The sequence below is a fragment of the Trichosurus vulpecula genome, chromosome 1, assembly GCF_011100635.1.
Source record: "Trichosurus vulpecula isolate mTriVul1 chromosome 1, mTriVul1.pri, whole genome shotgun sequence".
Classification (NCBI taxonomy): domain Eukaryota; kingdom Metazoa; phylum Chordata; class Mammalia; order Diprotodontia; family Phalangeridae; genus Trichosurus; species Trichosurus vulpecula.
The window spans coordinates 93,817,542-93,835,838 of record NC_050573.1 but is presented as its reverse complement, the minus strand read 5'-3'; the positions used below and the strand labels follow the sequence as shown (position 1 = coordinate 93,835,838).

The 18,297-nt window shown below is 39.2% G+C and overlaps 1 protein-coding gene across 1 annotated transcript in view; it reads right to left on the bottom strand.

The window, feature by feature from the left end:
* The window catches only part of COL22A1 (collagen type XXII alpha 1 chain), a 570,107-nt gene extending 560,518 nt beyond the window's left edge, over positions 1–9,589 (bottom strand). Inside the window, exons 1-2 of the mRNA XM_036741444.1 lie at positions 9,502–9,589; positions 253–819 (exon numbers count right to left, since the gene is read on the bottom strand). Coding sequence (XP_036597339.1) covers positions 253–819; positions 9,502–9,589 — 655 coding nt within the window. The remainder of the gene's footprint in view (positions 1–252; positions 820–9,501) is intronic.
* Between the last annotated feature and the right edge of the window lie 8,708 nt (positions 9,590–18,297).

Sequence of the window (18,297 nt, the reverse complement as noted above, 5' to 3'; positions counted from 1 at the left end):
GATGTGTTACTCATGCTGCCTGAGCCTCAATTCACAAAAGTCTGAAGAAGTACTCAGAGGCTAAAATTGAAGTCCAGCTGATGGGAAACTTTAACATCACACACTCACAGAGATCACCTTGTCTAACCCCTCATTTTATAAACAGAGAAACTAAAGCCAGGTCAGGGGAAGGGATTTAGGTGTCTGGTGAGTTGAATCAAAAGAAGTAATATTCCACAAGACACAGAGAAGGCAATGAAATGTTTTACTTACTTTCGCAAAGGCGGCGTCTCAACTTCCCTCGGATCTTATCAATGGCATTGAAATCTGAGACATGGAATACATGGGCTGATTTAGGCTCAGAAGCAATTTCATCGAGTTCTTCCTTCAGGGCTTCCCCAACACCAACAGCAAAGATCCTGATTCCAGCTTTGTGAGCAGCTGTAGCTGCATCCAGAACAATATCTTGACTCCTCCCATCAGTCAAGAGGATAGCAACCTTCTTGATGACCCTATCACTTGGCCTCCCACCAGCCTCTTTGGAAAAGCTGTGTGTGGTTATGTAGCGCAGGGCATCCCCAGTATTGGTGTTGCCCCCATGATAATTAATGTTCCGAGCAGCTGCTTTGACTTCCTCTCGAGTCCAATACCTCCCAAGGTCAAACTCAGTGATGGTACGGTCACTATAGCGAACCACACCTACTCGAGTCCTATCTGGTCCAATCTCAAAGGTCTCTACCAGGTTGGCCACCCACTGCCGGACCTTCTCAAAGTCATCTTTGCCCACACTGGAGGAAGTATCCAAGATAAAGACTAGATCATAGTGGACATTTTTGCACCCTGTAGAAATAAAAGAAAGCACACATTATAATAATAATAATTTTCTATGACTGTAAGTTATAGGTGAGTTGCTGATCTGCACGTATAGAGGGATTTTTTCATGCTGGGAAATCCTCACACAGATGAAAACAATCATAGGCACTGGTTAAGAAACAATGGCAACAAAAACAACTCACATTGCTTCAAGACTTATGGAAAATATTCCTCACAATAATCCTATGTGGTAGGTAGTGCAAAATATTATTTTTCCATTTTACCAAAGATGAAATGGGGTCAAAGAGATTAAATAATTTTGCCATAAGGTTTCTATGATGCTTGGCCAATCCTTCTCTGCTGGGTCATCATCCATATCATGCCCTCTAACTGTGATTGTCCTCCCAAAGCTCTATGCTAAACTCTCACTCTCACTCCCTTCCCCCCCATCTCTCTCTCTCTCTCTCTCTCTCTCTCTCTCACACACACACACACACACACACACACACACACACACAAACATACACATACACACACAGCAGTAGCAAATTATCATCTTCATGCTGATAATTCCCAGATCTATACATCGAACTTCAATTCTAGTTCTGCATCAATTACCTATCGGATGTTTCAAACTAGATACCCCATAAGAAGCTTGAAGTCAAGACAGCCAAAACAACTTCATTATTATTTCCCACAAGCCCACCTATCTACCAAATTTCCCTGTTACTTTTGAGGATATACTATCCTACTAGTCACCCAGGTTACCCACCTCAATATCATCCTTGACAACTCACTCTCTCTTACTTCACATAGCCAGTCAGTTGACAAATCTTGTTTCTACTGCCTAACATATCTTGCATCTATCCCCTTGTCTCCACTCTTCTAACAGCTACCACCCTAACCCAAGCCCTCATCATCTTTCTCCTGGACTATAGCTACAGATTCCTAACTGGGGACTCTATCTCAAGCCTCTCCTCACTACAATCCATCTTCCACTGCCAAAGCGTATTTCCTTAAAGCACAGATCTGACCATGTCACTTCCCTACTTAATAAACTCAAGTTACTCTTTATTATCTCAAAGAAGAAAAAATAATTTCCCCTACTTAGTGTTCAAGGCTTTCACATCTTGGGCCCAACCAACTTACACATCCCCTTCACACAAAATCATGCAATGCTACCATTAGACACACAAAGCACTCCAACTCTCATTCTGTGCCTTTCCATTGGCTGTCCAACATGCCTGAAACACTCTCCTTCCTCATCTTTGCCCCTTTGAATCTATGGTTTCCTTTATGTCTCTATTGAAGCACTACTAATCACATGAAATGTTTCCTGATCTCCCTAGACACTAGTGCCTTCCCACCCAAATTTTCTTGTATCCAATTTGTATTTCTCTCCTCTCCTCTCCTCTCTTCTCACTATTAGGTCTGTCTATTTTTCTGTCTGTCTATCTATCTATCTGTGCTGTTTCCTCCAGCTAGACTACAAGCTCCTCAAGGGAAGGGATTGTTTCATTTTTGTCTTTTTATCTCCTTTGCCTGCCATATGGTAAGTTGGCATAAGGTTTGTTGAATGATTGAGAAACTAAGGTTTATGTCATGGGGAAAAGCAGATCTCAGAAAGACATGAGAACTGTCTTCATATTTCAGAGGGCTATCACCCAGAAGGAGGATATGACTTGCTGTGCATAGCTCCTGAAGGAAAAATCATGAGCAATGTTTACAAATGTAAAGAAAATCTTCTGAATCATAAGTGTTTTTCAAATGACAGTAGGTTCTTAATCACTGGGGTTTTCAAATGTAGCTTAGGAATATTATAGAGCGGATTCCTTTTCAGGTATCACTTGGCTTAGATGGCCTCTAAGCACTCTGCCAAATTTGAGATGCTATGATAAATGCCACAGCTAGGACTAGGACCTGTCTCCTGACTCTAAGTCTGGGACTCTATTCACTTATAAGGAAAAATAGGCTTGGAAGAGTCTGCTTTCCTCTGCATACAATACTGGTAAGTGTCTTATTTTCAGAGTGGAAGACCAGGAAGATCACTCACTAACTTCGTGCAAGAGAAGATGTCTTCTTTTGCGGTAGAAGAACCAGTGGGTATCAATCCAGGAGGCCTGGGTTTCATTCAGATCCTACTTAGTGTTTTCTCCCAGACTATGAGAATAACCTCCTAACTAGTTTTCCTGTTTCTGGTCTTGCAATCTTTCCCCTCTCTAATCTATCCTTTATACAGCTGCTAAAGTTTTCTCCCAAATCCATAAGTCTCAACATGCCAAATTCAAAAGCCTTCGGAGGCCATCTTGTCTATGTGATAAAAATGTCCACGCTTTCAATGAGCACTTAAGAACCTTCATAAGCTGGTTCTGTTTTCTTCTCTTCTCTTTTTCTCCTTTTCTCTTCTCTTTTCTTCTCTACCTATATTCCTTCTCTTGATGATCTTATCAATTCTCAGGCTCCAATAATCATTTAATGGATCTCCATACTCTCAAATCTGTATAAGCATCCCTCATCTTTCTCATGGGTTCCAGTTTTTCATCTCTAGATTCCTGCTAGAGAACATCATCTGGATGACCTATAGGCATCTCTATCTCAACATACCTTAAAGAGAACTCCTTATCTTCTGTCTCCCCCCCCCACCTTCAGTATAAAAAGGCTACTAAAGTCCTACTATAGAGCAGAATTCTTAATAAAGAGCTCTTGTTTAGACTCCATCTAAACATACTTTTTTAGTAAAGCTTTAATTATACTATCGTTCCCCGTCAAAACAAAAACAACCTTGAAGCCTGGACTCTGAGAGACTCCAGCATTAATTCTTTTCTGTAGTCACTACCTTGCAAGTACCTGCAGCTGAAAACCCTTAAAGATCTTTTGTAAAAAATATTTTTTGGAAAATCCTGGACCAAGTTTCAGTTATATAGAGGGCACTGAATTAGAACAGGGTTTCTTAATCTGGGATCTACGAATTTGTTTTGAAATATTCAATAAATATATTTTAACATAGCTGGTTTCCTTTGTAATCCTATTTTGTTTTATGGATTTAAAAACATTATTCTAAGAAGGGATCTATAAGCTTCTCCAACTGCAGAAAATGATGCACCAAAAAGCTTAAGAACTCCAGACACTGGTAATCTCTGATTGATTTGTAGTGCATCACATCAAAGGTATCAAACTTGAGGCTCTTAAAAGTCTCAGTAGGAACCATAAAAATGTAATTGGAAAATGTTTAGCAAAATAAATAAATGAACACTGGTAATGCTAACTTGTGGTTTTCTAAGTCTACATGCTGCTGTCCGGGATTTGTTTCTGGGATTTGATGAGTTTAACATCATTGCTTTAAATTTCTAACATTCTATGTCTCTGAGTCTAGTACTCTATGTTCTAAGGTCCCTTATAGCTCTGATTGGTCTATTTTAAGTTGTAACATTCTATGCTTAAGGTTCCCCAGCTATAAGTCTATGTGCTAAGTTCTAGAACTAATGAACATTGGAAGATTTTCATTTTTTTAGCTTTTCATTTAAAAATATTATAAACTTAAACATTAAAGCCTCTACTTAAATGTATGTTTACTTGTAAATAAATGAATTTTAATTTGTTCTTACCAGTCCTCTTCATCATGATAAAAATAACAGCTAACATCTTGGTAGCATTTTAATTTTTGTAAAGTGCCTTACAAAGATTGTCTCACTTTATCCTCACAACACTTTTAAATAAATGAATTTCAATTAATGAAGTGTTATATCCTTTTAGTTGTCCCCTCCAAGTCTCCTCACCTAAGTTTTGATAGGTGAGATGTTACCTATACTTGCCCAAAACAGGCCACCATACTCTTATCCAACCATTTCCAAACTAAGCCATCTCCTCATCCAATGGCCATGAGAACTTAAATTCTGCACCTGGGACTCCAAAAATCAGACCACTGGACCAATTCCCAAACATCTGGTACTTTTCTCCCCCTCCTCACACCATTTTCTAGCTCTGGTTTAAATGCTATCTTCACACGTTGGAATTTAAATTCCTTGAGTACAGGAATTTAAGCTCCTTGCTTTTTTATATCTCTAGTGTTTAGCACAGTGCCTGGAACATAGTAAGTGTTTTTCACTCATTCATTTAAGCATTTGATGGGGTTCTTGGGTGCCTGTGCTTGGACCCCAGTTCCAAAACCACATCCAGTTTCAAAATCACATCTCTCCCTAGCCTCAAAACACTGTTCCTGGCAGTTTCTCTTAGCAAAACAGGACAGCATGCCCTAGCAAAACATTTATCCCTCTTCCTGATACAGTAGCCAGCTGCACCTATAGAATTTATTAGTTTGAACCAGCTGTGTACTGACTGAACTAGCTGTATCCTGGGTCATAACAATATTTACTACTCACTGACCTATCATATGCATGCTAGACCTAGACATACGTATACTCCCTTACATTTGTCTTGTGTAACAAGACATTAATGAGAACAGCCTAAGTATTTCCCAGTCAGCCCTGACTTAGTGAGGTTTCAGGCCTAAAACCACACCCTCTTGTAGCGTCCCACCTTGGGCTATTTCCCAGTGAACTCTGGTCAAAATATCTGCCCATTAGATACAAAAAGTGCATGTTCCTTTAAGAACTGACCACTCCTTAACCACTCCCTAATCCCACCCTAAATCACCTAATTAACATATTTGATACATGTTTTACTAAAGTTTAACCTATATAAACTTTACCTGTAGCCCTCTAAGGTTGCAGGTTTCCTAAGAACTCTTGTCCACTGAGAAGCGTAAGAAATCTTTGCCACCCTGACCTAAAGAATTCTTGAGTCCATGGATTCATTCCAGATGGCCTTGACCCTCTCCAGTACTCTGATCCTTGAGGGGTACCACCTGTCAATGACCCTGTCTGGGAACTCCAGTCTTGGGGTTCCTGGACTTCATCCCATACCTCAATACATTCATCGTGAGTCTTTGTCTATTCTCATCCAATTTCACTTTGTCCAGTTGTATTTAATATATATCTTGTTCTCCTGCTTTTCTCAGAACAGCTTACCTTTTTGTAAGAATATTTTCATATTCCTTTATTTTTTTCATGCTTTTGTATTTTAACTTCACTACAGTATCCCATTATATGATTATACCAAAATTTACACAATTACTCCCCTACTATTGGACAGTCAAGTTGCAACTAGTTTTTGCCATTTTTAAACACTATAACCACAAAATTCTTTTTAACAGATAGCTTCTGCTTTCCATCACACTCCCAGGTTATATTCCCCAAAGTGGGATCATTGGGTCAAAAGATATGGTAATCTTTACAACTTTAATTTGTATAACGAGATAACCTTCCAAGCTGATTCTACTAGTTTTCAATTCTGCCAGCAATGGACAAGTGTTCCTTTTCCTTTATTTCTTGCTTTTTTTAAATTACCAATTCATTATATTAAGTGATAGGTTTGTTTTAATTTGCATACCATTTTGTCAAAGGGCTTTTTAACAATTTATTAAATATTAACAATTGTTTTGAAAAGTGTCTGTTCACCTGTAGCTTTTAAAATTCATGCTAAGATACATATTCAAACTAAAGTAAATCCCTTTCTTAGCATAGCTGATCCACCTGGAGGTAGTCTATCCACAGCAGGATTCATTTTTTTGGATTCTATTTGCCCAGATGTGTTGACTCAGATAATTCCTTAAGAGGTTTATCTTTAACACAGATGGTCACTCTTTTGTTCTCAGGAGTGTTTAGTTTTTCTTTTCATTGGAATAATTATAGCTGGGGGCCAAAGAAACCTCAGCCAGAGGTTCTAGGAGCAACAAAGGCTTATATGTTTAGGGCACCTCACCCAAAGTAATCCACAAAGGTTTTCAGTAGAATATTGTTGAAAAACAGAGGAATCAATTGGATTATATGCATTAAAGGAGGGAGTGGAATGAAGTAGAAAGAGACTTGGGCACTAATCCTTGTTTTTTCCACTTACTCAAATGTGACCCTGGAGTAAGCACTTTACCTATCTGTAAAATGAGGTTGGTTACACATGAAGACCTCCAAGATCCTTTCAAGCTCTAGGACCCTGTTCATGTCTGGGCGTTCAGGTTGAACCCCATTGATCCTGGTTTCCTTGCTGCTGTAGGAGGCCACAGGTCACTCAATCTCCTAAATGCATTTTCACTGGCTGTCCCATGCCTGGAATTCCCTCCCCCCTCTTCACCACTTCTTGCCTTCTCTGGTTTCTTTCACATGCCATATAGAATCCCACCTTCTAAAAGAAGATGGCTTCCTTGACCTCCCTTGAAGCTAATGTCTTCCCCTTCTTGATTATCTCCAATTTATCCTATACTTATCATTGTGCATAGTTATTTGCCTTCTGTTTCCTCCACTAGACTACGAGTTCTTTGGGGGCAGTGACTGTGTTTTGCATTTTTTTGTTTTGTATTTCCAACACTTAGCATAGTGCTGGGCACATAGTAGTCATTCAACAAGAATTTATTAAGTGCTTGGTATGTGCCTGGCACTGTTCTATAGTCTATGTGCTTAATAAACGTTTGTTCACTAACTGACTGAACAACTGATGGTACCAAAAAAAGCAGTTATATAACAGCAGCAAACATTTATTAAGCACCTACTATGTGCACAGCACTATGCTTTTTGCTGTGGATGATGACAAAATCTTTAGAAAGAATATCTACACTTGCCCTCAGGGAGCTCAGAGTCTTCAGTGAAAAAAAAGCACTTCCTCTTGGGCCAGAGGACCTGGTTCAGATTTTGCTTATGATATTACATATGTGACCTTGGACAAGTAATTTAATCTTCTTGGACCTTTAGCTGTAAAATGAGGAGGTTGGGTCAGAAAGTGATAGATCTTGGATCTAATGAGGGTATAACACAAACTCATGTAACTAAAATACATAATATTTCAAGATAAGTTCAACCAGTCTGAGAGGAAAGATCCTTATCAACCAAAAGGATGAAGCAGGTTTCCTGAAGGAAGTTGTCTTAAGAATTCTAGGGCTTAGAGCTAGTAGAAGGGCACTTAGACATTATCTAGTCCAATGTCTTCATTTTACTGATGTGGAAACTGAGGTCTACAGAGCAGGTGTTGCCTACTCATAGTCATGCAGGAACAAGTAATATAAATTTGATTCTAACACAAAATCTGATGTATTACATATACCATGCTGGGCTTTAAAAATTGATAGCAATTTGATATAGGCAGCTAGATAGCACAGTGGATAGAGTGCTGGATTCAGGAAGACTCATCTTCCTGAGTCAAATCTGGCCTCAGACACTTACTAGCGGCACGACCCTGGGCAAGTCACTTAACCCTGTTTGCCTCAGTTTCCTCATCTGTGCAATGAGCTGGAGAAGGAAATGGCAAACCACTCCAGTATCCTTGCCAAGAGAACCCCAAATGGGGTCATGAAGAGTCAGAAGCAACTGAAATGACTGAACAAAGGAATTTAATACAAGGAGAAGAAGGGAGGACATTCTATACATTGGGGGCAGCCAGAGAAAAGGCACAAGTATGAGATGGGAAAACAACAGCAGACAGCAGGTCACATGAAAAAAGATCTGGGAATTAGAGTGAACCACAAGCTCAGTATGTGTCAACACTATGATATGAGAGTCATGCGAAGCTAATATGATCTCTGGCTATATTAAGAAGAGGAAAAGTGCTCGGAAGAAGGGAAGTATTTTCATCGTCCCCTTCCCCAGTCAGATTGCTCAACTGGAGTATTATATCCAGGTATGGACAGCAAATGTTAAAAGGACAATTGAGAAGGTGAAACACACCCAGAAGAAGGTAACTATATTGTTGGGATGACTGGAGATCATGCTTTACTTGATCTGGTTAAAGGAACTAGGGATGTTTAGCCTGCGAAAGGGACTGGATAGCTACCTTCCAAGTATCTGAAGGGCTGTCACTTGGAAAAGCTATTAGACTTGTTTCTCCCCAGGGAGCAGTGCTAGGAACAATTAATGGGAAGGGAATGAAATTGCAGAAGTGGGCTTTGACTTAATGTAAGGAAAGACTTCCTATAACATTAAAGAAGCTCCAAAGCGCAGTGGGCTGTTTTGGGGAGATAGTGAGTTCTTGATCGCTGGAGGCTGAGTGGATACCAGGAATGCTTTTGAGAAAATTCATGCTGCGCTTATAGGTTGATCTATACGGTCTAAATTCTCTTTTAGTTCTGACATTCTAAACAGTAGGACCATCTCCAATGCCAAGGCCAGAAAAATCTAGCCTGGCTTACCACCACTTTAGACAGGAGGGCAAACAGTTCCATCCTGAGGCACTGTACTGGCTGAGATAAATGGGTTCAAGAAGAATTGGCTTAAAGTAACAAGCTCAGAACTTTCTACAGGCAAACCCTTAACACTGCTGGCAGACACAGAAGACTGGGCTGTAATTAAAAAATAGAACTGACACAGTTTAACATTTTGGATGGATGTGTAGAAGAGACAGCATGAATGGAAAGAGCCCTGGATTTAGGCTCAGAAGACCTCAGAGGTAGGTGTTGTTATTATCATCTCTATTTTAAAGAAGATGAATTGAGGCAAACTGAGGTTTCGTGACTTGCCCAGGCTGACACAGCCAGTAAGTATCTGAGGTTGGATTTGAACTCAGGTCTTCCTGATTCCAGGCCCTGTGCTTTTACCTACTACATGACCTAAATGCCTCCTCCCCCCTTTTTATTTTCTGTGTGCTCAGGAAAATGGATTCAAATCATACCTGCCCTTTGTGCCTGGCAGCCATCTCCAATCCAAAGAGCCAGAAGTACCAGGAGGTAGATCAAGTGGTGTCCTCTGAGGTGAGTCATTTTTCTCTTAGTCTAAGAGAAAGGAGATTCTTGTTCAAGAAGAAAAGATGTCTAAATTCTACAGGAGCATCTCTTCTCTAGGAAGACAAAGACACATAGAAAAGTCATCCAGAGAAGAAAAAGGCCCACAGAGAACAAATTCAGCCCAGCAAATGAAAAATATCCTTTACATTTCTACAAGCTGCTGTAGTGGCTCAAAAGTACCACACTTCATGGTCAACCTACTAGTGATGACTCTTCTGTCATACGCTGATTCTTGGACAAAAGCCACACAAAACCATTGTCAGGCCTGTCTGCAAAGCCTTTCCAGCTTGACAGTATCTGCCAAAGGTTGCAATTCACTGGCATAGCCTTCAGGGACTGTATCGGTAAGGCAAAATTCATGACCTCAAGGATGACCATGAACATGCCTGAATGGTTCAGAATCACAGAGTATGAAAAACTCTCTAGGTAGAAGGCAGAGGAAGTATAACATTTATTTAGACACCAGAGTATCAAATCCCAAAACCAATGACTCCAATTTGATATAGCAGTAATTATATTCCAAAACCAATAAGCCCACCTCAATGTAGCAACAAGGAAATTATAATACAGTATTACAGCAAGGAACCAAGTCATCCTGGAAACTTCCCCCGCTGGGACCTCGCCTTAAAAACTCATGAATCCTGTCAGCTTGCTTGTATTCTCTCCACCCTCAGTTCTCTGGTTTCTGCAGCTTCCTGGTTTCCACTTTCCACTCCACACTCTTTCTATAAACTGGACTGGATTCTGAACTCTTGCTTCTGACTTCTGAATTTTCAGTTCTCAATAGCTACCTTCTGGGTGTACATACACTTTTTAGGACCCGAGGGTTTCATATGCAATTAGCTAAAGGGTGCGGGTCTGAAGCTTAGTGCCTAGTAAGTAAAGCCCTGTCTACAAACAAACCTCTAATCAAGCTTCACTTAATTGGCCCCACCTGAGGTCTGTTGAGTGGGTGGGAATGGTGTTTAATCACTGCTTGGCATCACAGGAACCCAGAATTACCTCCAGGCCATGAAGGGACCTTGGAGGACTTCAATGGAGACTGAAAAAAGGCTATGGTGGGAATAACTGTAAAGCCTAGAGAAGAAATTAAGGGGGATTATGGCAGCTAACTTCAAGTCTCTAAAGTACTATCAGGGGAAGAGAGATTAAATTTCAATTTAATTCAACATGTGCAAGGCACTGTTCTAGATGCTAGTGATACAAAGACAAAAATTAAACTGTACCTTCTCTTAAGTAGCTTACAGTCTACAATACAAACTTGTTCTAGTTGTCCACAGGAGGCAGAACCAGAGTCAATGGTAACATCACAAAAATCTTAATTAGAGCTGTGGAATGAACTGGTAAATGATTCATCTTTGTTTAAGGTTTTCAGGGCTCCAACCCCTCACTGCACCTTTTTTTCACTGGCTATCCTGGCTTACTTCAAGATAGTTCAAATCCCACCTTTTGCAAGAGGCCTTTCCTGGTTCTACTCAAAGTTAGTGCCTTCCCTCTTGGAGCACCTTCCATCTGCTGTATTCATTGTTTATGTACATAGTTGAATGCCTGCTGTCTCCCCCATTAGAAGATGAGGAAACACTTCTTTGTATCCTAGGTGCTTACCACAAGGCCTGACACATGGTAAATGCTTAATAAATGCTTGTTGACTGACTGACTTGGTGGGTAAGGGGTAACAGAATTTCCTTTTTCAGGTTTGAGTTGGACTAGATGTCCACTGTATCCCTTCCAATTTTAAAATTTTGTATTCTATGACCCAAGGCCAGCATAAATAGGCTGCACCATGTTACTAAGGATGATTTGTCAGGGATACACAGTATAAAATAATTCAATAAAATATTTTTAACCAGGGAATGAGATAGCCTGATTATTTATCAGTAATGAAAAAGAGTTACCACACCCAACAGTCTCATCCTCCTTGACCTCCTCTATATTTTACACTATTGACTACCCTGCCCTTCTTGTTCTTGTCCCTTGGCTTCTGGAACACTGTGATCTCCTGTTCCTCTTCCTACAGCTTCTGTTGCTCTTCATTTGTGCCCTTTATTGCATCCCCTTACTCCTTTCAAACCTCAAAGTTCCTCAAGGTTCTGTGTTCACCTTTCTTCTCTCTCAAATATTCTTCCTCAGCAATCGTCTCCACTCCTATAATTTCAGTTAGAAAATCTGTGTGAATTACTTGTAAATTTATAGTCAATTCCAAACTTGCCCTAGAGGTCCAGTCCTTCATTGCACAAAATCATGGAATCTCAGCGTTACAACAGACCTCAGAGGACATCTGAGTGCCATTTCCTGGCACTACTTGGTACCCACTGGACATCTCCACTTCAAATTTATCATGTACAAAATTGTACTTATCTTCTTGTCCCTCTCCTCCAAACCTATCCTTCCTCCTAGCTTTCTTATTTCTGTTAATTCATTCACCAAATATTTGTCAAACCATCCTCTTGGAATCTGCTAGAGAAATAAGACAAAACAATTATCTATAATACACAATAATATATAATAAGTATGCTAGAGAAGGTAGAAAATGAAGTGCTATGTGAAGTCCATGGGAAGAAGTGATCATTCTCATTTTTATATTGTAATGGTAATGAGGGTGGGACTTTTTTTTTCCTGTTTTCTCTTTTGGAACACTGAGGTAATCAAATGACCTTGATGAGTCTTGCCTTTCAAATGTAATGGAAAGCAAAGTGAGATTTTTTGCTGTTTTTTGTTTGAGTGCTTCTCAGCACTGAAGGAATCGGGTGTCTTTGATGAGTCTTGCCTTTGTTTCAGTTGGGAGTCTTTGTTGAATCAAGAGTCTTCGATGATCTGCTTAAGAAACAAGAAACCCCCAGGCACTAGGCCCCACACCTTTTTGTTAAGTAGGCTCTGAGTCCTCAGGGCCCTGAACAGGCTATATGAGCTCTGAGGTTGGCCATTTTACTTTTGGGTGTTTCACTCATTAGAAGAGTGTTAGTGATTTGGCCAGACGACACTACGGATAGACATCAAGAGCCCTTCCCTTCCTTTGAAAACCCAGATATTGGTGCTTTTCTCTCCAGTAACTGTTTATGTATTGCTTGGACAGACAGCTAGAAGCCTGTCTGCTTATTTGTGTTTATTTGCTCTGTTTATATAATTTCTGCTCATAATTTCCATTTGTATTTGCTCTGAAGTTCAGGGTACTGACTTTTTCCCCTGAACTAAGTGAATGAGATATGCATGTTTAATTAAAGTGAGATTGTTAACCCCTTAAAGTTGCTTTCCTTAGAAAAGCAGATCAAAGACCCTGTGCTAGCAGCCCTCCTGTGTGCTCTTGTTGTTGGTCTTGTGTTGGTCTTTTACCTCTACAGCAAAGGCTAGCAACATTGTTGTTACATATACTCAGATAGTTCCTGATTTATCCCTTTCTTAAAGTATCCATCTTATCATTATCTGGGTATATATCTTATCTACCCTACTACACAGTAAAATCCTACAGGTCAGGAACTAGCTTTTGTTGATCTTTTTTATCTTTCCCAGGACCAACCACAGGATTTGGCACTATAGTAGGCAATCGATAAATAGTGGATAATCTCTCACACTATCTTTATAGAGAAAATGGAAAGACGAGGATGATGACTCAGAACCAATTGACTGGTAGGATCCAAAGTGTATCCATAAATGGTTTGAGATCAACTTAGAAGGAGGTGTCCAGTGGATTATTAACAATAAGAGAACTAACGTTATGCTCAATGACTTGATTAGATTTCTAGATGGCATACCTATAAAATGTGCAGAAGGCACAAAGCTTGGGGGGGCATCTTATATGAAGAATAACATAATTAAATTTAAAGGCAAATATACTGAAACGTAATCGCAACAAACACAAAATCTTTCACTTGTGCTCTGAAAATCATCTTCAGAAGTTTAAGATATGGGAGGTATGGACATATAATTCTCATAAGAAAAATAAGTGGGAGCTAGGCTCAATACCATCTTAGACTAGATTATGGGAGGCATCATGTCCCATCTAGACTGAATTAAAAGAGATAATAATCCCGCTGTCTTTTGCTTTTGTTAGTTTATTTCTTAGTACTGTGTTCAGTTCTGGTGCTACATTTTAGGAAGGGTAATGATAAATTTGGGGGGCATTCAGATGCTTTGGAATTCCAGCTCCATAATTGATGTACTTTCATTTTAAACCATTTCCTTTCCCACTCCCTTCATCTTTTAGCAATCACTGAATCCTTATTCTCTCCTTTTGACAAGACTGACCTTTCTGAGCACTAGATACATTTTCTTTCATGCCTCCCAACTTCCTGGTCATGGTAAAGGGAGTCAAAAGTTGCCTTCTCTCGTCCTTTGAGGCTTATGCTATCCAAATATATCCCCCAATTCATGTCCTGTTGGCTATTATCTATGGAACTCCAGGTCATTCTCTTTCCTTTCTCAATAAGTTTATTGCCTGGTTCTGGATCTTTCTCTTTACTCTAACCCATACTAGGAGACTCTAACATACATATTGATACTTCACCAAATTTTAACTTTTGACTTGAATTTTGTATTTCCTTAATTTATTCAGTTCCCATGACCTACTACTCTTCTTTACCGGAGCTACACAGAGAAATTGTAATTCTCTTGATTTTGCCATCCACCACAAATGGTCCTTTCCCTTGCTCACTAACTCCTAAATTCCTTTATCTTATCATAGTCTATTGTCATTCTATCTTTCCTTACCCTTTATGACTCATACACCTGTTCTTAGCCCTCACAGGGACCTTCAGCCTTTCTATCCCTTATGCTTTCCCAAGCCTTTTCCCCCACATTGGCTACACCAGAGTGGGGAATCTGCAGCCTTAAGGCCATATGTGGCCCTTTGACTGAATCCAAACTTAGGATTTGTTCTGTGAAGTTTGGATTCAGTCAAAGGTCGCACTTAAGGATCCAGAGGACCACATGTGGCCTCAAAGCCACAGGTTGCACATCCCTGGACTGTACTCTTCCCTTCTCAATCGTAGCACCCTAGTGAAATAACTTAATTCTATACAATTCTCTATTTTATAATCTCTTGCTTCCTTTGTCTTTCTGCCAATTATGCCTTGATAAACTCCAACCATGGACTCCTTCCATTACTTGATTACTTTATTCCTATTCACTTGACGCTGAATGGATCTGAAAGAAGCCATGAAACCACATTGATTGGATCCACTACAAATCTATGTTACATAATCTCAACTGGGCCCTCAGAGTAGCAAGGCAATCTTTCTACCTGCCTTTAATTATTATCCTAAACACCACCATAATTGTTCTAAACCTTCTCAGCACTTCTGAAGCAACCCATGGCACCTACTATTCAACATTCTCAGCTCATACCCTACCTCATTTCGTACTTCACTGAAAAAAATGAGACTATCCATTAACTAGCACCTCTGACATCATCCCTACTCTTTTCTCTTTCACCTCAGTCTCTAATAAATACCCTTCTCATTTCCAAAGCTACTTCCTCCAAATGCATCCTTGATACTACTATCCCTGCTTTTTCTCTAAACTTCGATCTGTCCCTATCTAATGATCCCTCCCCTGCTGGCTACCAACACATCATTGTTTCATCCATGCTCAAAACTACAATAACAACAACACAGACGATGACTACTACCCTTAGTTGATCCTAGTACCCCCACTAGCTGGCCTTCTGTACCTCTCCTTTCTCTTTCACTTAAACTCCTTGAAATAATTTTCTATCCTCAGTACTTCTATTTTCTCTCTTCTCACTCTCTATTAAATCTTCTACAATCTGGCTTCTAACCTCAAACTTCAATGATGAAACTACTGTCTTAGATGATGTCTTAATCACTAAATCTAATGCCTTTTTCTCAGTCCCCATCCTTTATTAACTCTCTTTTGTGTTTGACACTGTTGATAACTGTTTTTTTTTCCTCCTGGACACTATATCCTCTCTGTATTGTTGACACTGTTTGTCTGACTACAATTTTCAGCCCCTTTTGTCAGACCTTTATCCTTACTATACTTTCAAACTATAAATGTTCATTAAGACTCTGTCCTGGGCCGCCTTCTCTTTTCTCTCTATACAATCTCTCTTTGTAATCTCATCAGAATCCATGTGTTTTATTATCATTTCTATGCAGAGGAATCTTAAATCTATGTATCCATTCCTTGTTTCTTTTCTGAATTTCAATCCCACATTTCCAAGTGACTATTGGACATTTTGAACTAGATATCCTATAGGCAGCCCAAACTCAACACATCCTTAACAAATAATTATCTCTTCCTATCACCCCTAAATCTTCCTCTCTTCTGAAATTCTCTATTACTGCCAAGGGTACTGCCATCTTCTCAGTTACCGAGGCCTGACATCTCGGTGTCACCTTTGACTCCTCCCTCCCACTTACCCCACCCATCTATCTTGTTGCCAGATATTACAGTTTCTACCTTCAAAACATCTCTCCCATATACCTCTTCTCCTTGAGCACAACCACCACCCTAATTCAGGCTTTTTTCATCTCTCAGCTAGACTACTTCAGTAGTCTCTAATTGAGTCTCCCCATCATGAGTTTCCTTCCATTTCCATCCATCTTCCACTCAACTGACAAAGTCATTTCCCTTAGACACAGTCTGGTCACCCCCCTCAATAAAGTTCAGTAGCTCCTCATTACCTCCAGGATTAAATATAAAGTCCTTTGCTTGACATTTAAGGCTCATCACAACTTGACTTCCTACTGCTTAAAATCTTATCACACTTTACTCTTTTTACACAGTATGGTCCTAGGATGTTCACCAATTTGCTACTGATCTGTTGTCTCCCTGTGTCTATACTCTGACTATACCACCCACATCCTCCTAAACTTTACCTCTTAAAATCCTTTGCTTCCTTGTGATTCCCTCCAACCACATGAATGGTCTACCAAACATTAAAATATCCCCAATTAATAGCATTACTATGAATTATTTGGGAAAATAGGCAAAGAAGGATTCCTTCCCAATTTCTTTTATGGCACAACTACAGTTAAATCAGGAAGAGCAAAACCAGAAAGTTCTCCTCTAAAGTTACCTTCCTTCTACTCTATGTAGTCTTGTATATACCTTTTTATTTAGTTGTTTCCCTCATTAGAATGTAAGAGCATTGAGGACAGGAATCTGTGTGTGTGTTTGCCTTTCTTTTCATCTCTAGCGCATGCTCAGTACATAATACTACATATTATATAATACATAGTACATAATAGGGGCTTATCAAATGTATATTGATTGATGGATGGATGGATTGCTACTTAGCTCCAGAAGTAGAAAATTAGGGGGCAGGATGGTGGAATCAAAGTCCCTTCCAACTCAAATTCATTGATTCTCTGAATAAAAAGAAACCTAGAGGTCAAGGTCCTAGTTTTACCTCACTAAGTCTCATTCTCCTTATTTATAAAATGAGGGGAGTAGACTAATCCTATAACATCCATTCTAATTCTAATCAATTACTCAATAACCATTTATCACTACCTATATGCCAAATGCTGGGGATACAAAAATTTTCAATTTTTGTTTTACAAAGAAGCATTGCTCTCAAGTTTTACTGAAGAAAACACATAAGTAAACACAAAAGATAGTGCAAAGTAATTTTGGAGGGATGGGAGACTAGTAGTTGAGGGGATCAAATAAGGAATCAGTTAAGCATTCTAGGAGTACTCTGAAATCTACCAATACTTTTCAGAGTACTATGTTATCTTTTTCCCTATGTCTATCTTATGTTCCCAGAGAGATTATAAGCTCCTTGAAGGTTTACATCCTAAAATTCATTTTATCCTCCATAGTCCTCAGGCCAACTCCTAATGCAGAGTAAAGGCTCAAAAACATTTTTAATTCATGCAAAATGAAAAAAAAAACTAAAAAAAGTAATTACTGAAATGACTACTCTTTGTCGACACCCATCTTAGGACTAAAAGAAGTCTTGGCTGCACATCCACTCTGGTGGGAGTATGCTTCATTAAAATTATCTAAATTATTAAACTGAAGAGATAACCTGCCAAGGTTCATTAGTGATGCCAGCAGGTGGCGATATTACACAATTCATTCAACAACCATTGATAAAAGCTTGATCAACTAATCACCAATTGCATTCAAAGTACCTAAAATGTATAGGTACGAAAAAAAAAATTTAGAGATCCAGAAGATTCCAGATTTAAGAGTGACAGTAAAAATGGATGAAAAAGTGAAATCATCTATCATTTTGACTTGCAGTTATATTTTCTTACAATAAAAAATAAATAACTTGGTCGGCTATATCTTATCCTCCTACCAGACTGGAAGCTCTATGAGGGCAAGGATCACATTTGTTTTCATTTTAAAATTGGTTGATATCTTTTGTCTTGATATAACCTTCCCTGGAAGTGATGCATTTTAGGATATCTATACCCCTCTACCCAGCCATTCTTGATATCAAAGAATTAAAGAAAAAAGAAAGCATTTAGCAAAACTGCCACATAAACCAAGAATGACAATATATACAATGATCCACACCCATAGTCTCCCACTTCTACCAAGATAGGAGAAGTGGATTTTTTTCAATCTCTTCTTTAATGCTAAACTTCATTATAATTGCACAGCATTTCCCAAGGGATTTTTCCTTATCTAAACTTTGTACCTTCCCAATACCTAAAGAGCCCAGAGCTCTCTTTATAATGGATACTTAATAAATGTCTGTTGATTGAATT